Source organism: Apodemus sylvaticus, chromosome 2 (genome assembly GCF_947179515.1).
Source record: "Apodemus sylvaticus chromosome 2, mApoSyl1.1, whole genome shotgun sequence".
Classification (NCBI taxonomy): Eukaryota; Metazoa; Chordata; class Mammalia; order Rodentia; family Muridae; genus Apodemus; species Apodemus sylvaticus.
The window spans coordinates 47,199,426-47,221,172 of record NC_067473.1 but is presented as its reverse complement, the minus strand read 5'-3'; the positions used below and the strand labels follow the sequence as shown (position 1 = coordinate 47,221,172).

At 37.3% G+C, this 21,747-nt stretch overlaps 1 protein-coding gene across 2 annotated transcripts in view; it reads left to right on the top strand.

The window, feature by feature from the left end:
* The window catches only part of Cadps2 (calcium dependent secretion activator 2), a 564,078-nt gene that overhangs the window by 392,296 nt on the left and 150,035 nt on the right, over positions 1–21,747 (top strand). For both annotated transcript variants that reach the window (XM_052173304.1, XM_052173303.1), the window contains exons 10-11: positions 9,425–9,533; positions 10,988–11,188. In XM_052173304.1, the coding sequence (XP_052029264.1) occupies positions 9,425–9,533; positions 10,988–11,188 (310 nt within the window). The remainder of the gene's footprint in view (positions 1–9,424; positions 9,534–10,987; positions 11,189–21,747) is intronic.

The window sequence follows — 21,747 nt, the reverse complement described above, 5'->3', positions numbered from 1 at the left end:
TGGCAAGATAAAGTAAGGAGAGCTAGTGCAGTAAGGAAGGAAGCCTTTCATGTGTGAGGCTCTGGCCCAGTGTGGAAATTCTCCTTTACTGCTCATTGTTAATTGTTAGCTTCATGTTCAGAACCCAGCAATGTCTGTTCTTTCTTGTTTATGCTTCTCATCGCTAGACACAAGAGCAGAGGACTTGGGAGTAAGCATCACCTTTTGTTCTACGGTCGGTCTTAATTAAATTTGTAAAGGTCATTCAATAAGCTTTAAATCATTTTACAAAACTTTACTGCGAAATACTTTGTATTTATACAGCACCGTGGGTAGGCATTCAGATACATCTGCCTCATTTAGCATTCTTCAGTACAGTAGTTTGCCTACCACATGGTAAAGACTCAGTAAACACTTGTTAAATAAATAAGCACTTTCCTTCTGTTTTGAGATCTTTCTCAAATCTTTACATAAAACACATTAGGTGCACACGTAACCAAACTCTAGGGACTGCTCTTCCCTTACCCCCACATCAATCACGAAGTAATGCTTTTTCTATTATCAAAGCTAGCATTCCATTTATACCCATTTACACCCATCTGCTCTGCTACCCAGCAAGCTGAAACCACCATTGTCTGCCTACAGGCTCTGATGGTAGCATCCAGTGTTTTTTTCTGCTTCCACTTCCATCATTTCCCTTGTAACCTATTCTTCATAGGACATAAACAACCTTTCTGACATTCGACACTCATTAAGACACCCTTCTGCCTAAACCTTTCTAGAGACTCCCATGACACTTGCAGTATAAGTAACCATGACCTAGAGAAGATCTTAGGTATTTCTGACCCTTGGCTTCCTATCACCGTTCAGCATCCCCATTCTAAAAGTCGGTATCACTGCTGCAGGGACAAAGGTTTGGCATCTTCGAAGGCTCTAGACTCCACTCCAGTGGTACCTAAAATATGGGTTTTGTTTGGTTTCTATGCCTATGCAACTTCAGAGAGAGTCTCTAGCTTTTCCTCGGACAGTCTGACCACTCCCCCAAACCTCTCTGCACAATTGTCTGCACACCCTCTTTGCCTGGATGCCCATTCATTCTCCCTCAAGTTATTGTTAACTTCAGAGGTTGAATATTCAAATGAGTCAACCCCTCAATTTAAAATTCCTTCCTCCTCATTGTCACAGCATTCTGTTTTAATTTTTCAGAACATTTGACTCCAGTCAAAATATTTTTATGAACACATTTAAAATTTTTATGTTTACTCGTTTTAGAGTACCTGCTTAGCACTGAATCACACATAGGTAGAAAGTGACTAGTTATTTGTTAAGTAAGCGAGTATATGCAGCTCATACTGAACATGTTTATAAAAGACTGTCCTTCCTTTCTTTAAGGAATTTAAGGTACTTGATTGTTAAGCCTCACTATGCCATTTGGCCAAGACAGTAAATCATTAATATATATATATATATATATATATATATATATATATATTTCCCTCAAATCTGTCAGTATCTTGAAGATATGTTCATTTCCCTTGATTAAATTAAGCTCTGAGGTTTTGTGTTGCTTTTTTTTTTTTTTTAAATAACTCCAGCAGAACCTTTGCCCTCTGCCAAGAACATCTCCAGCTAAGGATTTTAAAAGCCTTAATCTTTACTAAAATTAGATGGTGGCAGTTGCTAAGCGTCCAGCTGTTAATGTGATCCGCACAGTAGTAACACACGTATAAATCTGAATGCTATGGGCTCTCAGATCTCATAGTTAGCACCTACATGTGTGCATATGGGCAGGTGGCAAGCAGGTTGGCAATTAAGAACAAAATGGGAGGTTTCCTATCCCAGATAGGGATACCATGTGGGACCAAAACAACATAAGTTAAAGTGCCCTGTTGAAAGTAATGATGCTGGAGCCAGACTTGAGGCTGTCCTCGGATTAAAGTCTATCTATCCTCCCCACCCCCAATTCCCAGCAAATCTGTTCTGTTTGAAGTTATTACAAGTGGACTGAGTAAAGAATATTAAATGCTTATGATTACTGCACTTCTCTTGTAGGGATTTCACAATTTTAATATAGTAAACTATATAAGCTTTGTACAGTAATACAACAGGAAGCTTATGAGGAAAACATTTGATCAGAGTGCATCAGACCTCCGTGTATCTATGTAAATAATCCCCTGGCTCATTGCTACGGGACATAGCAAGTAGGTTTTATTGGACTGCTTCCATCTGAGGGTAGAGGAGGGCAGCCCCTGACTCCTGTAGATGACCTGTGAGCAAAACCACCCTTGTCCTAGGTCCTGGTTAGCAAACAGTAAGCTCACAGTTGCTATTACCTGAATGTGCACTGTATATTCCTTATTGAGTTGGCCTCAGGGATATGATGCAGCATGACCTTGTAAAAAAAACAGATAAAGTCAGAGCTCTTGGGATCCTAGAGTAAGCAAATAGATCATGAAATGTTCATCAAAGTATCGGCTTGAATCAGTAACTTGTGACTCGGAAGTCTAATATTGATAGTGCATTACTTCCAGAGCCCACAGTGGCCTAAAGCCTAATTGCCAGCTCTGGGTTGTCTTGGGGCTCAGATTTCCCAATGTCAGCAACAACTCTACTCACCGTTGGTATTCTGTTACTCTCCCATCTGTGCCCCTTGTTTTACTAGAGTCACTAGAAGGGACTCTGGATCTGCTGGGAAGTTTTCGAGATGTGTAAATAAAATATGAAATAAAGCAAGCCTACTAACATTCCATGATTTCATGACCGTGTTCTAGAAAGACTCATTCCTCTGTGCTGGAAGTTGGGTTATTCCCTTTAGTTTCTTTATAGAATCTTTCATTGTTACTTGAGATTTTGTCATACTATTAAAGGATGAATTTTTATTTGAATCTAGCTATAAATAGGGTATTTAGCATGAATATTAAACAGGACCTGGGTCTATTTCTCAATTTACATAAAGAATAAACAACTTTATTATGTTTTTAGGGTCTAGTTCTTAAGTGGCATAAATTTTCACATTTTTGGTGATTTTATATATATATATATATATATATATCCAGTCTGGATACTTTAACAGATAACAATATGAACATATAAGTAATATTTGTAAAATTCTTTAGAAAGAAACATTTTGGTTTGCAATGAAACAATGCCCACTTTTTCATGGCTCTGTCAGTTTACACTTCAGTTTGCAAGGTCTTTCCATTAGCACTCTCAGCACCAGAATCGTGTGCTCTTGCTTAGCTGATGAGATAGGGAGGCAGAGAGGCAAATGAATAAGGATGCAGTAGCCCGAGGAGCTTCGACAGTCTCCAGTGTACTTCCAGGGTTGAGTCCCGCAGTACTGTGCTAACAGTACTGTTTATTACTGTGTTTTGTTTACTGCAGAATTCACCACCCAAAGTTATTACCCTGTCTTCTTTGTGGGGTGGGGGACTTCTTTGGTTTTACTTGGTTTTGAGACAGGATCTCATTCTGTAGCCCAGACTATCCATGGCCTCAACTTCCCAAGTGTTGGGTATATGTGTGTGTGTGTGTGTGTGTGTGTGTACAAGGTCAAGAGACTTGATTTATTTATTACTTCACTTTTTCTCTCCAGTCCTCTTGGTACTCTTGGAGAGTAAATCAGTACTGTCTCACATAACAGCATTGCCAGACTGTCAAAGAAAATTGGCTTCTAATTAGGGATGCTTCATAATGAGAATTATATAGCACGATGGAATGGACTGAACACCAACCTGGAGTTAGGAAGAACATCTTAGACTCAATAAGAGCATTGTCATTTGGGCAACCTTGGAAAAGCAGATTCCACTATCCTCACCACTAGCAAGAGTTGAGATCATAATCTCAAAATCTCAAGGCTCAGACATCTTATTTCTTAGAACTACTATGTTACAGCAGATTCTTGAGTTTGATTTGTTTTTGTTGTTTTGTTATTGTTTGGTTTTGTTTGTTGTTGTTTTGTTTGTTTTTTGGTGTTTTGTCATGTTTTGTTGAGACAAGACCTTAGAGTTTTGTTTAGGTTAGCCTGGACAAACTCAATTTAGGGAATAATCTTATACTTTCTTTTCGATAAACTTTTCAATTTAACTCTTCCCTTTTTAGTGAACTATATCTTAGTGTCTGAATTGTAAATGTATTCTCCTCTACATCATCAAAGTTTGTTAAGTCATCAGTGCTAAAGTAATCTTTTATTCATTTTGTGGTTTTGCTTGCTTGTTTTGAAGATTAGTGGCTCCATAGAATGTTAAGATAGTACTGTCATAAAAATAAACCTGTAATACTAATAGCTCCAGTCAACTACAATAGAAATGTATATGTCAGCATCAATAACGTACATTTTATTATGATCTATTATAATTCCAAAAATATTGCCATTTTCTAACCTGTTTTTACTTCATACTTCTTTCCAATATTTTAACTTTTTCTTTTTCTTTACATGGTAAAGTATATAGAAATGGTGTATTTCTTGTAGGATACATATATTTTTAAGAAATTAGAAATGTCTTTCTCACGGCTGAAGGGATAGTTCAGCAATTAAGAGCCCTTGCTGTTCTTCTAGAGGTAAGAGGTGTCAGGTTCTGTTTTCTATACGTACTTCTGGTGGCTCACACCCCAGTTTGAGGGAATCTAATACCTTCTCTGGCCTCTTCAGACACTGCATGTACATGGTATACATGCATATACTCAGGCACACACATATACATATACAAAATAAATGGCACAAACATGTTGTGTGAGTGATCACATCTTGGCTCCTGAATCTTCATAGTGCTAGTGTTTTGACTGTTTACTTATGAAATGGCTACAGCTTAGCTGTCCATATGTGTCCTGAGAACATGCATAACCAAAACCTAAAAATGATGACACAAAATGACATGCCAATATAGATAGCAAATATCTTTCATCTAAGGGTGAAATCTAGGAAAGATTCTACCCTTAGATGAAAAGCTATGGCAATTGATGGTTACTGCAAGGAAGACATAGTCTTCTCCAGGAACACATCCCCTGATTGGTTAGCCAGTCACAAAATGTCAGCCCTAAACACCTATGTACAATACTGAGTGAACTCAGGAGGTTATATTTATATATTCTGGGTGAGGGTATAAAACATATGCCTTCAGGAGTCGCTGCTTGGATAGAAGAAGGTCTTTCACTTTATGCCGATCATTTTCCAAACATTTTAAGTGGCATGTTTGGAATTTAAAACCAAACATCAGATATGGCTAGAAGAGAATAAACTTGAGAAGAAATGCCATTTGGTCTCATGAACTATTTAAAACAAGACAACTATATACTTTATACTTTCAAAAGTATTACACTTTGAAATATCGTAGAAGAGAACATATCTTGAATTTAAATAAAATTCAGTCCATGCAGACACTGACAGAGAATGCATGTGCATGCTTTAGGAGCTGGATTGTGAATGTTCTGGAGAAGTTAAGTCCTAGAAAAGGAAACAGAAGACAAGGAAATACAGTAGGAAAAGCAATGGGGACCAGCATTAAAGAACTTGGGAGAAAATATAGGGGCTTTAGATTTAGAAATAGAAAGAGGAGTTCATAGAGATGAACATAATGTTCTCTTACATGGGAGTTCAGGTGAAGAAATAATTGAGGTGGGAAAGATGAATAGTCTCTTGGAGCACTTCACCCAGTGATAGCTATGTATTCTGGTTAGTAACTGCTGGAAGTGTTTGCAAGCTGTGTCTGGAAATCAGACCATCCTGTGCTCTTCATCTCTCTCCCAGCGGGTTTCAGATTATTTAGGCAGTGATGTGCCTGGGAATTCTTCTTAGTGTAGTTTTAACATCTCCCAAATAAGAGATGGGAAAGGAAGGCTCCTTAATTATATGTTCAAAGTATCTTTTGTTCTAAATTAATGTTAAAGCATTGCTTTGCTAAATTCTTTATTATCTAATTACAATTTATTAATGCCTAAGACAATGTTGATGTTATTTGCTTTATTTTATATATAACATATACATCGTATTTGTTTGGTCTTTCTGGAATGCGAAATTGGCATTTGATGTCTCTTAGGAATGTCTTGAAAACAAGAGTTAGATCTCTTATTCACCAAGTCCATGCAGACAAAAAGTTAAAAGTTAAAAACATACCTAAGGTATTTAAATTGATAGTATGGTCTGGATATAAGGTAATACTACCATTTATTTATTTATTTATTTATTTATTTATTTATTTATTTATTTATTTGAGATGACCATGATGGCAATTTTTTTTTATAATTCAATGACTAAGGAATCAGAGGCTGGAGGATTATTGATTTTTTTTCTTTTCTTTTTTTTATTCGATATAATTTATTTACATTTCAAATGATTTCCCTAGGGTTTGCTACAAAGGTACAAAGATCTTTTATCATAAAACATGGGTTAGGGATGTAACCTGATTATAGAGTGTGTACCTAACATATTAAAGATGTTGAGTTCAGTCTCCAGTTCTAGAAGGTAAACATTTTCTTGTTCAACACCTGGAAATGCTAGGTCGTATATATTGCATATCTTTTAAATGCTAAGCTGAACTGTAAGAAAAAAATGTGGCATCAAGGACCAAAAACAAGCGAAATGTTTAAGCTTCTGTGTGAGTCAAGACTGTGACAGCAGTGGCAGGTGGAGTGTGGGATTAGATGATATGCTTGGTATTTACTGTCCAATCAGAGGAATATAATTGAGATATGCCCAAGAAGGAATATAAAATGCAGATATCAAAGAAATTAAGAAAAAACAGTGAAATAATGGACCAAGAAAGTGATCTGTCCCTAGCCTTATAAATTTGAGTTTGTGCTTTGTGTCTAAATGTGAATAAAAATTAGCCTTCCAATTTTCAATTAGCTTGTATGCAATATCTTTGCTAAGTTAAGAAATAAAGAGGCCAAGAAGAGATGGCTCAGTGTTTAAAAGCTATTACTGCACTGCAGAGGTCCCCAAATCATCTCCCAGCGCCAAGTCACATGGCTTACAACCAGCTACCCATGCAGCCAGAAGCTTTCGTTTTCTGGCCTCTACAAGCACTTGCACTCACATGCACATAACACACACACATACAACTAAAGCTAAAATAAACGAAAAGATTGCATAAATTGCCTTTGGGTTGGTGATAACCTTGTGACATCTGCTATTAAAGTAGAAATGGAGGTGTAAGTTCTTTACCGAGGCTTCATAGACTATCAACAGAGAAAGTTACACTGAAGAGTAGCTTGCGATCTAACACTATGAAACTAAACTGATTATTTTCATCCTTAGGGAAATCAGACATAAAGTTATCATATACACGACCTGTGGAACAGCTGTATTTAATCTGCTTTTATTTATAAACAGCCTCAGAAATTTAGTAAAAGAAAATAAAAATAAAAAATAAATATAAGAACTGAACATCAGACTGTAAAAACCAAACAAGAGATTTAAATCAGGCCATTTTCCAAAGATGACACTTAAAGGGCTTAAAAGTACAGACCCTGAGATAAGAACCTGACAGACAGGGAGATCAAATAGTAAATTGGAAGAATCTATAATAAAATTTAAAATAAAATACAGTAAAAAAAAAAAATCACAAGTGCTGCTATATATAGAATGTTAGTTAGACTTGAAAGAAATTAACTACAACTCAAAATAGATATATGGAGAAAAGTAAAATATATAATTTGTTAAAACATATGTAGAAAAAAATGTGAATTCAGGATTTTTTTTATAAAATTGAAAGGAAGAAAAATTAGAACAAATGGGTCCAAAAATTAATGGTTGAAATAGTAATAGTAGTTAATATTCTTTTTTTCTTTTGTTGGATTTTTCTTTATTTACATTTCAAATGTTATCCCCTTTCCTGGTTTCCCCTCCAGAAATGCCCTATCCCATCCCCCTCTTTCTTCTTCTATGAGGGTTTCCCCCTCCAACCCACGCACTCCTGCCTCCCCACCCTGGCATTCCCCTACACTGGGGCATTGAACCTTCACAGGGCCAAAGACCTCTCCCCCCATTGATATCCAACCAGGTCATCCTCTGCTACATATGGGACTGGAGCCATGGGTCTCTCCATGTGTACTCATTGGTTGGTAGTTTAGTCCCTGGAAGCTCTGAGGGATCTGGTTGGTCGATATTGTTGTTGCAAACTCCTTCAACTCCTTCAGTCTTCTAACTCCTCCATTGATATTGCCACAAATTATCCAAGAGGAAACACACTATCCTAACTAGGACATGAATGTCACCGCTAGCAATTTCATAGTAAAACTATAGTGAAGACAACTTGTTTATTTATTTGTTTATGTATTGTGTGGATAGCACTTAGTATATCTGAAAGTAGACGACAGCCTGCTGGAGTCTGTTCTCCATCATGTGGGTCTCAGGGATCAAACTCAAGTCATTGCTAAAGTCAGCCCCAAGCACCCTTGCCTCCTCACCATCTTGATAGCCCCAAAGATGGAAAGAGCATTTAAGAACAGCCACAGAGAAAGAGGAAAGTTGAGTAGTAAGAGATCACAATTGAGCTTTCACTAAACTTACGCTGCATGCATGCATATCCCTTTAACAATGGAATAATACCTTTAGAAAGCTTGCAAAATTTCCAGAGTACATACTATATAGAAAGCAACTGTCACTCGTGAGTATGTACAAGCCAGAGATGTTTTGATATGAGACAAAAATTTGACTCAAAAGCTTCTATTAAGGGAAGAAACTAAATTCAAAATGGTGGCATGATATTCAAGACACAGTAAACAACAAGAAAATGAAACAGGAAATATATTAGCATTGTACAAATTAAATTAATGTTTAATGTATAAGATGAGAAATGTCCTGTTACTAAATGCTAACATACAAATGGCAGCAGAACGAGGAGGGAACACAGATGAGGATGAACCCCTGAGATTCCAGTGGACAAGCATTTTTGCTGTAGTCGCTTTGCTGTAGTCAAGAGCAGCTTAATGTATAACACGGACAAAAATAATAGTCAGGAGTTCCTTTACCGCTACAGATGTAATGTATAGCTCCTGTCTAACTGGAAACCTGGAAATCTCTGTTGTTCATGTTTCATCAGGGATCAGAAGGAAAGTTGTATTCAAATTAAGAACACAGAAAGATTGAGTATGAAGTAGTGATTGGTGGGCTAGTTTTCCATCTCCTACAGAAATATACATGACATGGAGTCACTGAACTGGGAAATACTGGATCACCATTTGCATCGTGAGTTCTAACTGCCAGCTGACCTAGGAGATGCACCTCAGTTCCAGAGGTGGGCTTCGAGAAATGCTAAATACAGAAGTTTACATGCAAACTACATGGTTTTACTTAGAGGAAAAACTAAAACTTAAATTTGAAATTTGATTAACTTTTTTGTAACTGTAAATCAATCTCTCTCTCTCTCTCTCTCTCTCTCTCTCTCTCTCTCTCTCTCTCTCTCTCTCTCTCTCTCTCCCTCCCTCTCTCTCTCACCCTGAGCAGGTTAGCCAGTACACCTTTGCCATGTGCAGTTATAGAGAAAAAAAGTCAGAGCCACAGGAATTAATGCAACTGGAAGGCTACACAGTGGATTACACAGACCCTCACCCAGGTAACTCTATGTGAAGCAGTTTTTCCAATCATGTGTGGATGTCTGCAGTTTTGTAAGCACCTGCATTTCTCCTCCATTTCAAACTCTCCTTCATGAAGAGAGAGGAATTATATGAAACTCATGGAAAAGACCTTAAGGTTCAAATTATGTCTTTTACCATCATCTGCCTTTCTGTTGTTTTCCTACATTGATAAAATCCTTAAATTTTACTGAGAGAAAAATTAAATGAACTATACCAATGCATGTTGGAACTTCACTGGGAAGCAAAATTACAAAACAGTTGGAATGAATGGCAAATAAATTATATATGGATGGATGGATGGATGGATGGATGGATGGATGGATGGATGGATGGATGATTTTTGAGACAGAGTCTATATATCTCTGTCTAGCCTGAAACTCACTATGTAAATCAAACTGTCTTTAAACTAAGAAAGATCTGCATCCCTCTACCTCCCAATTAAAGGTACGCATACCATGCCAATGGATATGCTATATTCTAATTTTTTCCATAAAAGCACATTCTTAAATTTCTGTCCTTCCAAGTATATTAAAGTAGTTTGAACATCACCGAGTGACAAATCTGAAATTAAAGATCTAAAACATTTTTGAATGTTCACATGATGACACATCTAGAAAATCCTACGTCTGAAATAATTTGACAAATTGTAGCTAAAGTCCATAGACAGTAAGAATAATATTAATAGCAATTAACTTCAGTCTATGAGTATATGTTTATGTGAAATTGCATGAAATTTGTGTTAACTCTGGGATCTCACCCTTAAAATAACTCATTCTTTGTGATGATCCCAAGTCCACACTCCAGATACTCTAAAATCAAGCATTTTAAGTGTGGGGGGGGTCCTTGAGCTATGGAGGATGTAGTACTGAGTAGAAGGTGTTTGAAAATAATGAGTAAATAAATGGATATATGTGTATGGATGCTAATAAAATTAATCAGCAGTGTTAAGAAACACAGATAGTAAAGCTTAGATACGTTTTAAAAATAACATGCAGAGATCAAGTCGAATATGGTGGCCACATTCACTAATTTCTCACAAGTACAATCTTATCCAAGAACTAAACTTACCATCCAATATGAGATATTCTCCTGTGCCTGTCCTGAATCTTTATTTCTTCTAAACTCACAGTTCACTTACATGTAGAATGCCACCTACACAAAGACCTTCCTTAACAGGCACTGAATACCAGATTGCACTGTGTGTTTATGGATGTGTTTGTTGTCTTGAGTAATACTCTCTTGTCAAGAACTGATTGTCTCCATGGGCTGTGTGTAGAATTGGTTTTGCTGTGTCCCTTTTAAATTGTGGACTGGGGGTGCAATCCTCAAATAAGATCTTTTAACGCCCTGAGATCATATGACTGAAGCTGTGTCAATAGGCCTAAGATCTGTCCGTTGTGTACATTTTAATGGTGTCTTTCTTCTCTCACAGGCCTTCAGGGTGGTCAGGTGTTCTTTAATGCTGTTAAAGAGGGAGATACGGTGATATTTGCCAGTGATGATGAACAGGACAGAATATTATGGGTACAAGCCATGTACAGGGCGACAGGCCAGTCTTATAAACCAGTTCCTGCAGTTCAAAGCCAGAAGCTCAATCCTAAAGGAGGAACTCTCCATGCCGACGCTCAGCTTTGTAAGTTTTGTGAAAATTAATTTGATTATCAAATAATAGCCTTAATAAAACACAAAATTGAGGCAAATTTGTTCAATATTGTAGCTTGTGTTATTAATTAGCTAATTAAATAAAAAGAAGTTCCTATTAGTCATAGAATTCATTATCTAATAAGCCTGGAGTAATAACTATGCACTAATGGACTAAACTGGTTATATTTGGGGATATATATATATATGTATATATATACATGCATATATATATGTCATATACATATATGCATGTAATAGCATTATTAAAAAAAACCTAGTATGGATATGAAGGAGAACAGGGAGGTTTTAGAGTGAAGGAGGAAAGAAAAACCATAGTTAGAAATTCTGCAAACCTTCCAAAAAGAATTTTTATCTTGTTTTTGTATCATTAGTGGAGATTTATTGTTAGAAGGAGGAAAATATTGTGGAATCAAATTTGATGACAGGTTCCTAGCACACTAAATGTTGAAGAATCACTCAGTACATTTGTATTTTAGCAACATGCCAGGGTAATTGGGGTATTCTTTTCTCTGTTATAGAATCATAAGAGAAACATTGAGTTTAAAAAAAAAAAGATAGAAAACAGCTTCTCCAGATGCTTTAATACCTCACCAGTTTCCTTATGCTGATTTAAGATATTAGGATCTGGTGTATCTTTCCTGTTAATTTGGTAGTAATTAATGAATAGTAAGCTGTATAATAGCATTGTGAGCAGTTTCAAACACACTCTCAGTACTCACTGGACCAAAGGCTTTACCTTGTTAATTTCTTTGCAAAACTTCCCTCGTTTCTAGATAAATCAGTCTGTCTCTATCTTTCAGCTCAAGTTGTGGCTTTTTTATTGTCAAGTTCTTCTCTGGGATAGTAACATCTTGACATGCATTATGTCCTGCTTTTTCTTTTCATGCATCCAATAATTACCCTCTTCTTCTTAGACACTCATAAGTATGTCACATCTGAGTATCTTTAGAGGCTCTTTAGGCCAGACAATTAAAGGTGGGATGCATGTCTTCATCTCAACTCCTTTGAAACCTTGGAATACTTTGCTGCATAGTTTAGCAGGCTTTTGCCACAGTGGTGCGTAGTCTTTTGTTGAATATTCTCTAAGAGCACCATGCCATGCCGAGAGCTCGTTCAGGAGGTCCTTCCTGGCATTTCTGTCTCAGCCAGGCCACATCAGTTGCTGCCTTGCTAGTGAACATCTCAGGTTAGAAATGATGCCATGGGCTGTAGTGTTGAGCCACGGGATACAAGATTCTACCAGTACACACACACACACACACACACACACACATACACACACACCAGAATGCTTTCCTCCTGTTGTGTCTTTTCGTTGCTCTAATCAGTGATCGTTCCTGGATTACTTTGCCCCCTACGAATGATCTATACTCTTGTTTTTCCTGACTTAGATACTCAATAGGCATAAACTGAGTGTTTAGAACTTCAGTTCTTATGCATGCATTGACCAGATTCTGTTCTTATCCATTGGATACAGTTCTACAGTATTCAACAGGAACCTCCTTTGTAGTCCTTCAAGTCTACCATGTTTGGTCTGTGAGCCGTCAGTACCTCATTTGTGATGCTGTAGTGCTAGTTTTCTTGTTCAGCTCTGTTTGTGGAATTCTCATGCCTGCTTTCATGAGTGCACCTAATCTCATTCCTTTGGCATTCACTTTGTGATAATGGAGCACACCTGCCTCTTTGCACCTACTGTTATGTCCGCTTTACGTTTTTCTAGTTTTCTTTTTCTTTTTCTTTTTTTTTAGATTTTATTTATTTTATGTATGTGAGTACACTGTCACTGTTCACAGACACATGAGAAGAGTTCATCAGATGCCATTACAAATAGTTGTCAGCCACCATGTGGTTGCTGGGAATTGAACTCAGACCCTCTGGAAGAGCAGTCAGTGCTCTGAGCACTCTCTCCAGCCCTTCCTGTTTTTTCTCATAGAGAAAAATACCTAGAACACATCCAAATTCTTATTTTAGCAATACTTAACTTGTTTCAGCTCCTCCTATAAAATAGATCTTCATTTATTCAAAATTCCTGCACACGTTTTATTATTGGCCTCTCATCTGTGGACCACTCATTTGTTCTTCACTAGGGTATTTGTAAACATGGCATACTTAGATTCCTATTGCATCTTTTTTTTTTTTTTAGTTGTTGCCTATTTATTTTTACTTTTGAGCTAGTATAACTTTTTATTTTAATTAATATATGTTAATTATACATAACAATGAGCTTTCACATAATATATTTGTGTATAGTGTGTTTGTGGCTGTCTCACCCCTCTTTACCCTCCCTTGCTCCCCTCCCCACCCCCACTTCCACTGATCCTTTTCCTATCCCAGCTCATCTCTTTTTATACATTCATGGTTTTTTTTTTTTAGTTTTGTCTTTTCTTGCTTTTTTAAATGTGATATATTTCGGGCTTTAGGGTTCTTTACAACATCCTGGTTGAGGGATTCTTTATAAGTGTCAGCTTCTTACTTGTAATTACACACTCAAGAGAAGATATTGTCCTCCACCTCTAGCTATTCACTGTCTATGCCTAGGGACGCCAGGCCTCGTGCATCCCTGAACACAGCATCTGTCCCAGGCTCCTTCTTAGTCTCTTGTCCTTCACTTGTTCCTCGTAGCAATCTCTGACTTAAGGGGGAGTCAAACTGTTCTCCTATGTAAGGATAAACATTTAGCAGTCCTGTATACGCTGCATCTCATCATTAGCGTCTCTCTCCACTTACTCTGATGTCCACTGGGAAAGGGACCTTGCTTGACCAAAGCTAATGACAGCGCTGATCATAGGCATGAACATGGTTATTGAGAGCATATCATATCTGTCTAACGAAATTAACAACAGCAGTGGCTTCTGTGCTAAAGCCCATGACCTCCTAAGCTGTGGTTTTTTACCCGGCTTACAATAACAGAGGAGAATTCCTTCCTGTGGAGTGGGCTTCAAATCAAGCCAGAAAGGATGTGGTTACTCCCGTTGCTGTCTTGGTCACTATCACAGCATAGGGCTTTTTTTTTTTTTTTTGGTATGGCCAGTCAGAGCACACAGGGCCCACAACTGAGTAAAACTCATACTGAAAAGCCTCCCTCCTACCCCATCTCTAAGCAGCCTGCATGGTATCTTTGGACATTATGAGAGCTAGTTAGCAGGAAGAACGCTCCCACCTCTCTCTAGCTAGACTTCTGTATATCCTGCAAACAAAGCATGTGGTAACTTCAGTAATAGACTCTTACTTTCCATCTAGCTCTGGTAAGAAACCTTCAGACATACATAATATTTGCATTTTGGGGGGCCTCATAGGACTCTAGTCAAAAACTTTTAGGTAACTCAGCCATGGCACTGAGATTTTCATTAGTAACCTGTGGTGTTATTCTTCTTTTAATCATTTACTGTTCATTTCTCTTCTTTTTTAATTGATCTCTAAAATATTTTGTTTGGATTATTTTCTTATTATTGAGTTTTGGGATATCTTTATATATTCTGGATGTAAAATATGACACTTGACTAATATTTTTCTCATCTGTGGTTTGCTCTACCATAAATCTTAATAGTTCCTTTCAAAAGAAATATATCTCAATTTTTTAAGAAGTCTGTTTTCTTCTTGCTGTCGGTTGACTTTTGTTTTTAAGATAATGTATTATAACAGAACTCATGGTCTATATTCTTTCTGCATCAAGATCATTTTTTTTAAAAATATTTATTTATTTTATATATGTGAGTACACTGTAGACACACCAGAAGAGGACATCAGATGCCATTATAGATGGTTGTGAGCCACCATGTGGCTACTGGAAATTGAACTCAGGAGGACCTCTGGAATAGCAGTCAGTGCTCTTAACCATTGAGCCATCTCTCCAGCCCCTGCATCAAGATCTGGAATGCTGGAATTAGAGGCCTTATTTCTTATTTCTTTAAAGAGTACTATCTCAGTTATCTTTCTCTTGCTAAACTAAAATACCCAGACAAAAATGACTTAAGGAAGAAAGGGGCATTTTTGGTTTTTGTCTCACAATTCAAATAAACTTCATTGTGCTGGAAAAAACTAGGAGAGCAGTGGCTGGAACAGCCGGTCATGTGCCATACACAGTCAGGAAGAAGAGAGCAATGGGTGCTTGTGCAAAGCTCACTTTCTGCTCTCTCTATCATCTAGAATTGCAGCCTAGGGAATAGTACCACCCACAGTGGGCAGATTCTCTCCCTTCAGTTAATTAAGATAACTTCCATAGGAATACCCAGAGGCCCATCTCCTGGGTGATTATAGATTTCAGATCGACAATAGACAGTAACATTAGTGTCATGAATAATAGATCTTCAACTAAAGCAATATTTAAATGTTTGTCCTATACCTAGATATTGCGTAATTCTAGATCTCTCTTCGATTTCGCATCTACTTTGAATCAATGTTTATAGTCATTCATGTGCACATCAGTGATCGTGGAACCATATAGGCACTTGGTGAACTACAAAGACTACCCTTGGACATGCCAGCTTCAACTGATGACATATTTGTATATTTCTGGACTCTCCTTCCTTTTCCTGGGTTTATCTTCATATTTTTACTGTACTTAGATAGAAGTTTAGAATCCTGGCAGTCCAGTAATATAAGTCTTCCCAGTAGATTCTTCTCTCTTGAGGTACTTTAGCTACATCCTTTCTTTATATTTCCCTCCTGTACAGAGATTTTACCCCATGGAAGACGTCTGATGCTTTTTATCTTGCAGTGTAAAGCTCTGATGATTAATTCTCTTATAAGCAGAGTTGAAAAAAATGTTTTACTACTTTAAAGATTTTTGTTCTGCTTTCTTCCAACTTCCATTTGTTGTTACATTGTCCCTCTATGTGTATCTTTTTCCTCCAGCTCCTTAAAAATTTGCTTACCAATAATTTTCCTGAACAATTTAGTTACTATGTTTCTTTAGTTTTCAGCATGAAAACATTCCGAAGCTTTACTGAGAGAGAAAGGATTTGATTTTTTTTTTTTCTCTCCTTGGGATTTAAGTTTTGCTGGGGAAGAATGAAGCAGTGTTTACCAGGATTAATTTTCTGTTTCTTGACCACAATCCTCCTTAATAGTCCTTATGTTTTGGCTGCCAAGATAAAACCAGCATTCCAGAATCAGTCTGAGGTTTGAGTACCACCTCAAACTCATAGACTAATAATACACACATAAGCATGTGTGCATACATGCATGCATACACGTGCACGCGTGCGCACACGCACACAGACAGACAGACACACACACACACACACACACACACAGTCCCCTTCAAATAGTTCTGCAGCCACAGATGCTGAGTAGCAGTTGTCCCCACATGGGAGTCACTCTTCCACACTCTAACTGTACTGCCCATAATACACACCAATAGATCTAGGGACACTGATCAAGGCCTTACCTTCATCTTGAGGAAGAGGATATGGAAACAGCTAACATGGAGGAGGAGAGAGATTTCTCAGCTGAATATTCCCTGCCTGTGCACCTCTTCTCTCTGGGAGTTTACGGCCTTCGTCCAGGGTCAGCCCATTTTCAGCCAAGAATATGTGGGCTCCCTATGCCATAATTTAGGTCATTTCTCCTGACAGCAGCCTGAAGCAGTTTTTCTGGCACTAATCTAAGGCAGATTTAAGGCTTGCCTTGCTAATGTCCTGTCTCTTAGGAACTACTCTTCCATATTGCCTGATATATGGCTTTGTGATAATGTTTATAAACATATTTTTCCTCCACATTTAACTCTTTTTGAGAGATAAGTAACCACCACCACCCCAATCATGCCACCCTCCTCGAGTCCAGTAATCAAATGTCTACAGACATTTTGCTATGTGTTATAAGCAACAGACTTAAAGTAAGCAAAAAATGACTCCCACTTTGGGCCCCCACAGAGTCACAGTGACTTGACTACTATTTTTGTGAAAAATGTCACCCTCATTAACTTGAATTCCGGTGTCTTTTTTTCATAATGTATTGAATGCAGAGTCTGTGCTGAGGTACAGAGGGTTTGCAAACCATTAGCCTGGAGAATTAAGACTGCAGCTAAATGATGCAGAATTCATGAGTAAAATCTCTAGCAATCAGTTTGCCTGGATTGGCAATTCAGCGTTCTCTGACAGCAGATTTTTCTGTCTGGCATCACTTTATGGTGAAGGTCGTGTCATCAGGCAAGGTGGAACTGGATGTACTCGTTCTGATGTAAAGCCAGACTGTTGTCACGATTAACAATGCTTTTCCAGTTGGCAAGCTGCTAGTTATATTTTTAATCAGATCAGACTTCTTCTTTTAATCTGTCTTTACTAAATGAATAATGAGAATTTTTAAAGGAACCTGAAGAGGGAAGATGGGTACCTTTGTACCTCATCAGAGCGAGACTCCCAACTTCCATCGTTCTACAGTTGTCCTCTCACTGCCTCCCAGGACCCAGTGTGGTTCCTTTCTCTTTCCTAGTCATCTCTTAGGGCAACGTTTATAGCCCCCAATCAAAATAAATAGCCTAAAGTTAAAATGACACATTATCTAACTATGTAATATCTTATCTCAATTCTCATTTTATTTCTTTGCTGACCTGTAGTTGGTAAAGGTAAGTTTTTTCTTTCATTCTTTTTTCTTTTCTTTCTTTCTGCTCAAATATATTATAATTTTTGTGTTGAGAAGAACTTGGAAGATTATCACCCTTATTTACAATGTCACACTTCAATGCTTTAGCCAGATTCAGAACATTTTCATTAGCACTGACATTTATTTAAGTTTATTTACCATACCTGAAGAGTAAAAACAATATAATATTTATTTTTCATAAAGGCATAAAGATGATGTAATAACATGCAAAAATGGCCAGAGTATATGAAGTAAAGCATTCTAGAATATTATTATTATGGTATTATTTCCATTATGTTTGGAGCCTATTTGTAATAAGAGAAGGTAGACATACTTATTCTTTTTTTTTTCGTTTTTTTTTTTTCGTTTTGTTTTGTTTTTTGTTTTTTTTTCTTTGTTTGTTTTTGGGTTTTTTTTATTTTTTTTATTCGATATAATTTATTTACATTTCAAAAGATTTCCCCTTTTCTAGCTCCCCACTCCCCGAAAGTCCCGTAAGCCCCCTTCTCTTCCCCTGTCCTCCCACCCACCCCTTCCCACTTCCCCATTCTGGTTTTGCCGAATACTGTTTCACTGAGTCTTTCTAGAACCAGGGGCCACTCCTCCTTTTTTCTTGTACCTCATTTGATGTGTGGATTATGTTTTGGGTATTCCAGCTTTCTAGGTTAATAACCACTTATTAGTGAGTGCATACCATGATTCACCTTTTGAGTCTGGGTTACCTCACTTAGTATGATGTTCTCTAGCGACATACTTATTCTTAAAACAGTCATATTTGGTGAGCTAAATTGAGAGACCAGTTATTTTCCTTCTTTTAACTGTCTCAATTTTATTTAACCTGTAAACCTTTTAAACTAAGCATAACAAATTTTTTAGTGATGGTCAAATAATAAGTTAGTAAATTTTAACTAGTAGAAGACCACCATATCTTTTAGGATGTCAAAATAATATATATTATTTATGTAATATGAATATTATAGATTTCTCTAATATATAAATCTATCTTAATTCTTTCTTTAAATTTGAGGATCTATGGAAATCCTTGGTCAAAGGAAAAGAACAGGTGTCATGTGTTGCTACATAAATTTTCAATCTCAAATGCAATAAGCAGCCTTTGTCAGTTGAACAGGTTTTTAAAACTACCTTTGTTTGCTATCTCAATCTAGAACCACCTTGCCTTCCATTTTCTCTTGATTACATATGTAGTATGATATATTTTTATCTAAGTGCCATATAAGGAAGTAATTAACTTCCAATAATAAATATCAACTGTGAACCAAGGCACCAGAGCAGTGGCTTAGCAGTTGAGGCCACTTATTCTTCTATTAGAAGATCTGAATTTGGTTTCTAGCACCCATGTCAGAGAGCTCACAACCACCTGTAACCCCAGTCCCAGGGGATCTGCCCCCCACTTCGTGACTCTTGGGAACACAAACCCACTTGCACACACACACACACACACTACATAATTACAAATAAAATAACTCTTCTTTTTTATCTTGTAAACACAAGCCAGGAAACCTGCATCTATTTAGGTTTTGCCTGATACTTTGTTAATTCCTTAAGTGAGAGCATAGCTCACATTTAATTTTATGACCTCGCTTTCCTCATTCTTCATATGTTGCTGCATTCGCAACACCTTGCTTTTCCTTGTTTTTGTGTCACATTTACCTTGAGCGTACTGTTTCTGGTAAATGTTCAAATTGCTAACTTGGAATTCTTAGTCTCCCAGGTGTTAATCAATACTTTTATTGTGTGCAAATAATTTTTATATCATTTACTACAGAATATAAGATATATAAATCCACATGTCAGTTTTAACTAACATAACAAAAAGAAGCTAATTATTTGATCAATAATTGAGATATGAATAAACTCCTAAATGATATTTGTGTTGACTGTTATTATAGTCTTAAGCAAAAAAAAGCCTACATATATAAGATAATAGCATACAAACCAGACTTGATTACATAAAACTTAAAATATAATATTTTACCTATTGAAGGTTACATGTATGATAGAGGGACATGGAAGTGCCACCTTTTGCAGGCCACTTGTAACTCCCCATAAGCATCTAAGCCATAAGAGGGTATAAACTAAATGAAATGTATAGACAGGTTTATGTAAAGTAAATGGGGCGATCGGCAAACCCCATAAGAATATGGCAGTTTCAAGCATAGGAAAATGAATTGTGTTTCAGAAGTTCCGTCTGACCTTGGTGGCTCTGTGTTTTACGGAGGAGACATGCTCTCAGTTCGGGATCCCTCACCTCATAGTCATTTGCTCCTGAGTCCTAGTTCTAGACACCTTTGTAACCTCCGCGTGCTGTTGAAGTTCTTCAGTTCAGTTGCCCCTTCGCCTTCTATGTCCACAATACCTCACCACACCGGGAAAGCAAAAGCAGCAGTCATTACTATGCAGTGCAAACAGACAGAAGGTGGCTTCCCCGTCGCACACTCTGCACTCTGACCTTGATGCCATTCTGGAGATAGTGGGGTCCTGTGGCATACAAATGTAGCTGGGGTCATGCCCACCCGTGATATATACGCTCCCTCACAGCAGAGTTCAGCCAGGTCTTCCGTGGGCTCCTGTGTTTCCTACGTGACTTACTTTCAATTCAGTGTTAACTGTATCAATGGAAACTGGTGACCTCCTATTCTTTTCCCTTCAGTCCACACATCAATTACCCTAATGAAGCAGTCAGATTTTCACAGTCCACTTAAGTAAAACCTTTATAACTTCTTAAATTTCTAGCCAACGGCAACATTGCTCAATTTGGATTTTCTGCCGTCCACCGTTTCCACTTTGGGTGACAGTACGACTGAAAGGTGTTAGAGCCTAGACATCCAACTGTTACCATAGAAACTCCATCAGCACCCTCAATTACCGAGTCCCACATCTGTACTTAGTCTATAGGTTAATCATCCCAATTTATGACATATCGCAGTGTATCATTTAAAATCATTTCTTGCTGACTTGTTTTGATAATTTTCTTACACTGTTTCATAAGACAAACTAAACTGAAATTTGCTGGTATCCAATCAGAGAACATTTGACTATAACTACAGATATATTTTTATTTTTAAAATCTCCAGATCATGTTACCTTACAATAAGCGTTAATTTAGCATAAGCCGATAAAAGCCAGTTTTAAACAACAGGTTTTGGGTGATTGGAAACACATTTTCCAACTGATTTATGTGCCTCATCTGTGTCTTTTAAGAGTAAAACGTAGATGCCAAGGAAAAAAACTACATGAAAATATGTTCTTATAAAAATGAGAAATTAAATGGCATTATAGTTTATTTGCGGTTTCAGTTTATGAGACAATCATTTGAATGAAGAAATGTAGAGGGGCTGGAGAGATGGCTCAGCGGGTAAGAGCACTGACTGCTCTTCCAAGGGTCATGAGTTCAAATCCCAGCATCTACATGGTGGCTCACAACCATCCATAAAAAGATATGACACCCTCTTCTGGCATCTGAAGACAGCTACAGTGTACTTACATATAATAAATAAATAAATATTTAAAAAAAGAAATGTAGAGAGACAGATGAAAGATATAAAGTAACAAGTTTGCAGGGTGTAGGTTTCGTGAAAGACACAGTTAAGAAGACATAAGTAGCTGGGCAGGCGGATTTCTGAGTTCAAGGCCAGCCTGGTCTAGAGTGAATTCCAGGACAGCCAGGGCTACACAGAGAAACCCTGTCTGGAGAGAAAAAAAAAGACATAAGTAGATTGTAGAAGAAATAAATAGACTGTAGCTGTTCTTTTCAGACATTAACCTTGCCACGTAACCTGTCAAGCTGCTTCACTTACCTACTTTTTACTTTCTTTATGTTTCTATGACGTTATGTTGTAATAGATGAAATGAATCTTATGTCAAAAAAACTGAGTAGCAAAGAGTAGCATGCATTTGTACCTGACACCCACGCTTTTATGCTTG